Source organism: Anser brachyrhynchus (genome assembly GCF_964034855.1).
Source record: "Anser brachyrhynchus genome assembly, contig: SUPER_30_unloc_1, whole genome shotgun sequence".
Classification (NCBI taxonomy): Eukaryota; Metazoa; Chordata; class Aves; order Anseriformes; family Anatidae; genus Anser; species Anser brachyrhynchus.
The window spans coordinates 156,904-166,137 of record NW_027664146.1 but is presented as its reverse complement, the minus strand read 5'-3'; the positions used below and the strand labels follow the sequence as shown (position 1 = coordinate 166,137).

General features: G+C 48.6%; 1 protein-coding gene across 1 annotated transcript; it reads left to right on the top strand.

Annotated features, from left to right (window-relative positions):
- Nucleotides 1–6,430: 6,430 nt before the first annotated feature.
- On the top strand, nt 6,431–8,464 carry LOC308184316 (olfactory receptor 14C36-like; the record flags this gene model as incomplete). Its single annotated transcript, XM_080608315.1, has 1 exon — nt 6,431–8,464. The coding sequence occupies exon 1, from the start codon at nt 7,538–7,540 to the stop codon at nt 8,462–8,464; it is 927 nt and encodes a 308-aa protein (XP_080464441.1). The 5' UTR covers nt 6,431–7,537.
- Nucleotides 8,465–9,234: the final 770 nt, after the last annotated feature.

Below are 9,234 nucleotides of genomic sequence, written 5' to 3'. Positions count from 1 at the left end.
ACTGATTTATTAGCAACCTCCAGTGGTTTAGGGCTATTAGGAGTTAGCATTCTAAAAGCTTGTGTAGGCTGAATCCTCAAAACACTCCCTGACAGTTTCTGATTTGGTCCCACCCGTTGGGGACTCTTAGTCTCTTCCTTCTTTATATAGATGATGCCTTCCCTATCAGTCCTCCAGCAGTAGTTATCTGCTGAACAACATGGTGATCTTCCCATCTAATCAGGCTCCATTTAAAAGGTTTGTGAGGGTGCGCAGACCCAGGAACAGTGTAAACAATTGTACCCATTACTATGTATCGCAAAAAAAAAATGGCTAGGGCCCATTTTCCAGAGTTCTTTACCTGGCCACGTAATTCCCCACAGTTTCACTCTCTGCCTCGCTTGTCAGTTCGGTTGCAGCGAACTACAAGGTGCAAGTTCTTCTTGGCAGCAGCAGTGTTCTTCAGGGGAGTTTCTCAGGTAACTGCGACCTTTTTCTGATCAAACAGGGTCCCCTTTCCTCCTTTTTTTTTTACGATACATAGACAGTTAGACCATACTTATCGAGTTCGTTTCAACGTGAGCTTTAAGTCATCAGGGCCTGCGACCGCTTCCCATTTGCTTTTCTGGATCGGTCCTTTCACGCGACTGGCATGCGTTCACCCCTTCTCAGCCGTCCGGATAGTCGTCTCTGTGATAAGTAAAACAACATAGGGGCCTCCCCACCGTGGTGTTAAAGACGTTTCTTTCCATGTCTTAATTAGAACCCTATCTCCAGGTTGTATCCTATGGATTGCTATATCTAGCCACCAAGCCTTTCGCTTGCAACTCCCTCCGTTGGTTCATAAGCTGTATTAAATAAGGTTTTAATTGGATATCCTGTACCTGGGGGTGATCAGATGGCATCTCTAAATCATAAGGCATACCATACAGCCTTTCAAAAGGTGAGATTCCGACATTGGCTCGGGGCTATGTCCGGATATTCAATAGTGCAAGCGGTAAACATTTCACCCAGGAGGTTTTTGTCTCTATCATAAGCTTTGTTAGTTGTTTTTTAATTTCACCATTCATTCGTTCTACCTTTCCCGAACTCTGAGGATGCCAGGGAGTGTGATATTCCCATTTAATTCCCAGAGCCTTCATCGTGTCTCGGGATACCTTTGACACAAAGTGTGGGCCTCGATCAGAGTCAATTGCTTCTATTACCCCGTATCTGGGTATGATGCTTTCTAATAATATCTTTACCACGGTTTGAGCTGTGGCCCTTGCCGTAGGGAATGCTTCAACAAAGTTTGTGAGGTGGTCTACAATAACTAATAAGTATCTATATCGCCCCGTTTTTGGAAGTTCAGTAAAATCTAATTGAATCTTTGCAAAAGGTCGATGTGCCAATTCTCGTCCTCCTCCCGGGACCCTTTTTCTCATGTGTTGAGCATTTACCCTCCGACAAGTTATGCAATCATTTACGATCCTCTTTGCTATATTATAAATCCCTATACACATATAATATGTGGCAAATTGATCCACCAACGCCTGAGTACCCCAGTGCGTCTGTTCATGAAATCTCCGTAGCACCCTCATAGCTACTGATTTTGGTAACACTTCCCGTCCATCAGGCAGTACCCATTTCCCTTTATCGGTTTTTTTTTTTTTTTTTTTTTTTGAACCCCCATTTGTGTCATCTTGTCTTCTTCTGTAAGAGTGAAACAGAGTAAGGGGAGGGGACTGGGTCCATTCGACCACAGGGAGTTAGTCGGCCCGCACTTGTAGCAGTTTTTATAAGGCGGGCTTTCTTCCTCAGAACAATTGCATTCAATCCCATCAACTCCCCATTCACTCCAGCAATCATAACATGGAAATTCCTTTAAGTCTTTCCCACAGTATTAAGTATTATATTAAGCATCATTATATATTATTATATTATTAATTATTATATTAATTATTATATATTAAGTATAAGTATTAAGTATTTCCCACAGTCTGGGCAATCTTCCCTCGTTCTTATAATTCTTATACTCATTAATGCTGCTCTTTTTGCCTCCTGATCTGCTAGATTATTACCCCTAACCTGAGGGGTGAGGCCTTTTTGATGCCCTTTTATATGTACTACAGCAATTTCTTTGGGCTCTCTGATAGCTTGTAAAACCTGGGTAATCAATTCCTGATGTATTAAACCCTTTCCTTGTGAATTGATGAGCCCCCTTTCTTTCCATATTTTACCAAATGTATGTACTACCCCATAAGCATATTTTGAATCTGTATATATTGTACCGCTTTTATTTTTCAACAATTTTAGGGCCTGCAATATGGCATATAGCTCGCAAGCTTGGGCAGACCAGCTAGGGCTCAAAGGTCCAGATTCCACTATCTCAAATGTTTTCTCGTTTACTAACGCATATCCTGATTTTTGCTTTCCCTCGACTACTCTCGAGGAACCATCCACATATATCTGTTCACCGATGGGTAATTCCACCTCCTCTAGATCAGGTCTCAATTTCGTTTGCTCTTCTATGTTTCGGAGGCAATCATGTCCTAAGGACTCATTTGGTTCCCCATAAAGAAATTGAGCAGGGTTCTGTAGGGAGGTTGTTCCTAAGGTTAATTTTGGAGAGGAAATCAAAATTCCTTCATATTTTAATAATCTGGCGTCAGTGATCCATTTCTCTGCCTTCTGTTGCAGTACCCCGCATATATTGTGTAGAGATATTACTTTGATTTCCCCCTCAAAAGTGATCTTCTGTGCTTCTTCCACTAACAAGGCAGCAGCTACCACTACCTGCAAACAGTTTGGCCAACCCCGGCTAACCGGATCCAATAATTTAGACAAATAGGCCACAGGTGTTTTTTTTGTTTGTTTTTTTTTTTTACTCCCTGCCCATTCTTGGGCCGGCACTCCGTATGCTGTGCCTTCTGCGCTGTTCACAAAAAAAAAAAAACAAAACAGCCTCCTTAAATCTGGTAAGCTTAACACTGGGGGGGGCGTACTAGTTCCTCCTTTAACTTGTTCAGTCGTTCCTCATCTTCTTTTGTCCATTTGAGTAATCCATCCTTATTCAGCTTGTTATATAAAAATTTAACCTTTCCACTATAATCTTCTATCCATTGTCTACAGTATCCGGTCAACCCTAACAGTTGCCGTACCTGCTTTTTAGTTCGCAGGGATGCTAAAGCCAATATTCCACTGATTCTGCCTGGGTCTAACTTCTTAGTCCCCTTACTTAACTGGTGACCCAGGTACTTTATCTCTTGCTCCACAATTTGTAATTTTGCCCCTCCTTTTTCTTTTAAAGGGTACAGAGGGTACAGATTAACTCGATTCTCTGAGCCAATCCAAAGGCTCGCATATTCGCTCTCCTCTAAACAAAAAGGTTCCTTTGCACTTACATAAATGTTTCAGGCTTGGCAAACCCAGTCTTCAAACGACCCGAATATGGGCCAATAATTTGCCTACCTCCCCAAACTTCAACACAATAATGAATCATTTTTACTTTATCCTTTCCCCGCCTAAAAGGGGAATCACTCCAATTCTTAATCATTAACCCCAGTGGACTATCTGGGGGAATAGGGGGCAACCTAGCACTAGGCATTACCCCACCCATGGGACCAGAAGGCTTACTCTTCTTCTGTCCCATCTTCCAGAGTGCCTTCACACACACACAGAGCCGCTTCCCCCTGGTCGTGGCCCAGTCCCTCCCGGGATGTGGGAACCGCACTACTGAGGGGTCCGCACTCACTTCGTCCGCAATTGGACGTCTCACACAGACGCACTCCGGGATCACCAACCCCAACCGAACGGATCACCGGCCTATACTTACCCACCCCGTGGGTCTTCGTTCGGTCTTCGTGCACAAAGATTGCTTGGGGTTACCGGTTTTATTTGCTTGTGCCTAATTTTGGGTTCGTCGGTGAAGGGCTCGAGCGGGATTTCCCGTTCCCGGGGCCGCCAGAATCGGCGGGGCGCCTCCCCTAGAGGGATTCCCAGTCAATCCGCCTTCATCCGAGTCACGGCACCAAATTTGTTATAAGTGAGACCATACAAATTTCTTGGTCTATCAGAAATATTTTATTAATTAAGTAAGCAGGCACAAGCAAAACAGCGCTGGGCGGCTGGGGAGTCTCCGCTCCACCACAGCACCTAACTTTCCCTTTTCAGTGTCGCCGTTTTATAGCATCCAAGTTTCGGTTTGTCAGGACTTGTTGGACCTTCTGAAGCTGCGCAGTTCGTTGTTGGGGGTCCTTGTTTTTCTTTCAATGATCATGCATTGTGCTCGTGTTCAAGGGGGAGGGTAGTGAAGCGGGAAACAGTATTTCACAGAGTCTTTGTTTTACCAAGGATGTTTATCCAACACCCCCTCCCCACTATCTACTTGCTTAGTCTTCCCCCTTAACAAGGTCGTAAATTGCAAAACCTTATCTTCTCAGCAGATCCTCTGAATTCCTTTTAAAGACAATGAACAAACACCCGCTAATTTATCACACCTGGTAAGGAAAGAATTTCTTCCTCATATCTAATCTAAATCTACGCTTCTTTAAGTTTCAAACCATTGCTCCTTGTTCTATCGTCACCTCTTCAAACTCATGAATGATCCAACCTGACACACAGGAAGTAAACAAAGGTGGCAGGAGGCTGGTATGAATGAGAAAGGGACTCTTGACCAAAATCAACAGGAGAAGGAGGCAGAGGCAGGTAAATGGTGGAGCTTGCTGGCTCCCAGCATCAGAAGTTCAGTGATTCTGTACAGGAGAGACTCATTATAGTTTATGTGTTTAGGGAATGGGAGGAGATCATGAGGCAAGCTCCTGGCTAGACAGAGGGTCCAAGTCCAGCTGCTGGAGGGATCCATAGTGCATGTTTTCCTGTAAAATGCCCTAGCAGACAAAGAGTCCAACATGCATTCCCTCTGATTCTGGCTTTGCTTGCTTTGTAGTGTCATTGGGTGTTTCAGAGATATTTCTCATGGTAATTCTTGCCTGGGTCAGAAATGCCACTAAACAAGTACCTCCCTTAGTGCCTGTAGAGTCCTGACAATCCTCACACTGTTATCGTATGTGAGTCACCACCATCAGGGCGAGCCACCTGCACCCAACCATGAACAGGTGACAAAATGGAGCTTCGGTGCAAGTGGACCTTGGGAATCTCAAGCCTTCAGCCAACAGAAACCCCCTGAAGTTGGCAAGGAGAAGTGGCCAGTGCTGCATGTGGGGCAGAATACCTGCATCCATCAGGGCAGGGTTGGACGTGAGCAGCTATGGGGGGACCCTGAGGAAATGGGCCTGGGTTCTACAAGGACACCATAGGAGCCAGTGGGACATGCTGACAGGGAGCAAGGCCAGCTCCCTACAGGGCTGCACTAGAGGCAATGGGGGCCACCCAGACCACTTGGGTTATCATCCCCCTTGACTCAGTACTGCTGTGGCAATTTCTGGAGCAGTGTGGCACAGGCTGAGGGACCTGGGCTTCTTTGGCCCTAAGTTATGGAGGCTCCAGGCAGTAGAAAAATAGGCTGAGACTGCTTGAGGGGTGGTTGCAGTGATGGTGGATTTTTGCCTCTTTGTAGGAAAGAGCATGAAAGAAAGAATATCACAAAATTCAGGTTTGGGCGTGGTGAGATGGGGGCTGAGGTGAAATGTTACTTGAAGAGCAGAGCTGTAGTGCAAGAGATCACCCAGAGGGTGTCTGATCTGGCTTTGTGTTTCATGGATTACTGAGGGCAGGTGGGGAGACGTCGGTCAAGTTGGGAAGGTGCTCAGGTGAGAGCAAGGTGGGGAAGCAGTGTGGATACCGAAGTCCTGCAGGAAAACAGATACAGACACGCAACAGCATAGGACAACCACCACAGTGGTGGTTATGGTAAAGGATCTTTTGCAAGATGAAAGCCCCCAACAGAGCCAACAGCTTTGTCTGCTGGGCTCTGGCTCTTGTCTCTGTCAGTGATGCCTATGAGGAGACACGTTATCCTTAGAGCATTAGGATCTCGATGCCTTCTTATCCCCTTCCAAGAGCCTAGGAGATGACCACCTGTGGCTTTGTACTTGGCATTACCCATCCCCACACTGAACTGACCCAGCAAGAGCCCTAAACCCCACTGGAGGGACAGGATCTCCCTTCCCAGAGGCTGGGGTCAGGGCCCGACTGTTGAACTTCATGGGACACATCAAGGTTTTCTCAGCCTCAGGGCCACCTTGGTCTCCCCATCATCACTGCCTGCACTTTTCTGCTCTAACAAGTCCATGGGGAGCCTTTGTCAATACTGTCCCTCAGTGGGACCGTTAACACTGAGAGAGGCTTTGGAGTTTGCATTAGGCTTGGACTACTTGAGAAGCTGCTTCAGCCACCCAGGAGCAGCTCCTCTGCAAGGTGCAGCAGGGCTGGGGGCACTGCCTGCAGCTGACATGGGGAGAGGAGAGAAGGGGGAAAGAGGTTCAAGGCACCCTGGGCGTAGGGGGGGGGGGGGGAGGGTGGAGCGGGCAGGCAGAGGAGAGCTCACTGGGGGAGAAATCTTCACAGCCCCACGGTATGTCTCTGGGTTCAGGGCAGTGCCGCTGCACACCCTGCCAGGCTCTCCTGGAGCTGGCACATCCCTCAGCCGATGGGAGCTGTCAGGAGGACGCTCGGTGTTGGAGTTGAAGGGCATGCAGGGCTTGTGTGCTGCAGGGTCAGTGTGCAGGGCCCGAGGGCTCCCTTCTCTTGAGGCTGGCTGCAGGCTGTGCAGCCAGGGGTGCAGACAGGGTTGACCAAGGCTGTGGTGCAGAGCAGGGTCCCTGCTGTGCTCCAGGGGCTGTGTGCCGGGGCAGGGCCTCTGTCGCCTGCCAGGCTCAGCACTCAGCCTTCCTGGGAAGCTGCCCAGGGGCTGCGGTGAGAAGCTGCAGGTGGAAGGAGCCCCCCTGGCAGGGCTGGGCGGGGTCCTACTGCTGCCCAGAGCCTGCTGCCTGGGGCAGGCTGCTCACAGCCCCACACCACCCCAAGCTGAAGTAGAATGGCCACACCACCCACCGCCAGCAGAATTGCAAGGCAAGAGCTACCTGACGGCAATGCAGTTTTTACAATCTTCTTCTATTTTCATGCCCATGTGCTGAAACAGTCTGATGGTAATGGAGAAATAACATCTGTATTAGACACCAAGGCTCCTTGAGCATTGCTGCATGTCCATGAGGCATCTCAAAAAGTCCCTTCATACACCTCAGCCTAGACAGTACCAACATCACCTTTGTTATTTCTTGAGGAATTATTTGACCTTTTCCTCATGACCTGAAAATGGGGAGATGTCCCTGGCCAGTGGACCTCTCTGATCAGTCCAGATTCTCTTTTACCTGTTGCTGTAGACCAGGACTGACTGCTGCAGAGCCCATAGCAGAGCCCCCTGCTTGTTGTGGCACCCTCAGAGCACCAACCCAAGGTAAGCCAAGCAGCTGCAGAAAGCTCTTCCTGAAATGAATGAGGCAGTATGTTGTTTGTGTGGTGTTTTTTGAGACATGCAATGGATTTTAGTCAAAGAAGTCCTTAAATTTTGCACTGTCATTTCTTCTTTTGGACAGGCTCCCTTGCTCAGACGCAAGAAATGTGTAACAACAGCTCCATCACTGAGTTCCTCCTGCTGGCATTCGCAGACACACGGGAGCTGCAGCTCCTGCACTTTGGGCTCTTCCTGGGCATCTACCTGGCTGCTCTCCTGGGCAACGGCCTCATCCTCACCGCTGTAGCCTGCAACCACCGCCTCCACACCCCCATGTACTTCTTCCTCCTCAACCTTGCCCTCCTCGACCTGGGAGGCATCTCCACATCTCTCCCCAAAGCCATTGCAAATTTTCTCTGGGACACTAGGGCCATTTCCTATGCAGGATGTGCTGCACAGGTCTTTCTCATACTCTTTTTCTATTCATCAGAGATTTCCCTTCTCACCATCATGGCCTATGACCGCTACATTGCCATTTGCAAGCCCCTGCACTACGGGACCCTCCTGGGCAGCAGAGCTTGTGCCACCATGGCAGCAGCTGCCTGGGGCAGTGGCTTTCTTCACGCTGTGCTGCACACTGCCAATACATTTTCATTACCCCTTGGCCGTGGCAATGCCCTGGACCAGTTCTTCTGTGAAATCCCCCAGATCCTCAAGCTCTCCTGCTCAGACTCCTACCTAAGGGAAGTTCGAATTACTACGGTTAGTGCTTTTCTATTGTGGGTGTGTTTTGTTTTCATTGCTCTGTCCTACGTGCAGATCTTTAGGGCCGTGCTGAGGATCCCCTCCCAGCAGGGACGGCACAAAGCCTTTTCCACATGCCTCCCTCACCTGGCTGTGGTCTCCTTGTTTCTCAGCACTGTTATGTTTGCCCACCTAAAGCCCCCCTCTGTCTCCTCCCCTTCCCTTGATCTTGTTCTGGCATTTCTGTACTTGGTGGTGCCTCCAGCATTGAACCCCCTCATCTACAGCATGAGGAACCAGGAGCTCAAGGATGCCGTGTGGAAAATTAAGACAGTGTATATTTCGTAGGCCATAACAGTCTGATTTTTTTTCACAAATCACTCATAATGCTACTCTTGCTACTCCTTGGTTTACAGCCAAGCCTGACCTCTGTTTTTGTGTTGTTTTGTTGTTGTGTCCTTTTTGTGTTTTCTGTGATCTTATGCTGAATATTTTTTCCCAGTTTTGTCCTTAGAATATTAGACCACAAAGAAATTCTTCATTTTCTTTTGTATTTAAACAAATTAAAGTGCCTTTTTGTCTTATATGCTTCCTCTGAGATGTTTTCTTGTTCTGCAGAGGCAGTGCCCATGTGCAGAAGTGGAGGGGAAAAGAGTCAGGCCCAGCAGCACAGCCAGGGAGCACCAGCTCTGGTCCATGCAAGAGGTGCTCTCTTGCCACTGCCACCCTCTCCTTCTGAGCCCTGCTGGTGGTGTAAGGCCTGGATGCTCCTATAGCTTGGTGCCAGTGCTGCTGTGTGGCTATGCTGGGACCACAGGCAGGGATAGGCAGTGGGCACTTGGGTGACACAGCTGGTCTCCAGAACAGCATTTCCATCCTAAAAGGGCCGTGACTGAAAGCTCATGTCTGCTTTTAGAGCTGCTGTCAGATCCGAATGTGCCCAAGGAAGAGAGCCCAAAGAGGCTCCTCGCTCTGCCAGGCCAGGCACCTGTGAGCACTCCAGGGCCACAGAAGAGCTGCTGTGGGAGGCGGTCAGTGGCAGGGCCCCCACCAGCGGGCTCTGCCCCTGAGTCTGACCAGCATGGCCATGCACAGAACCCCCATGCCCCGGGCACCAC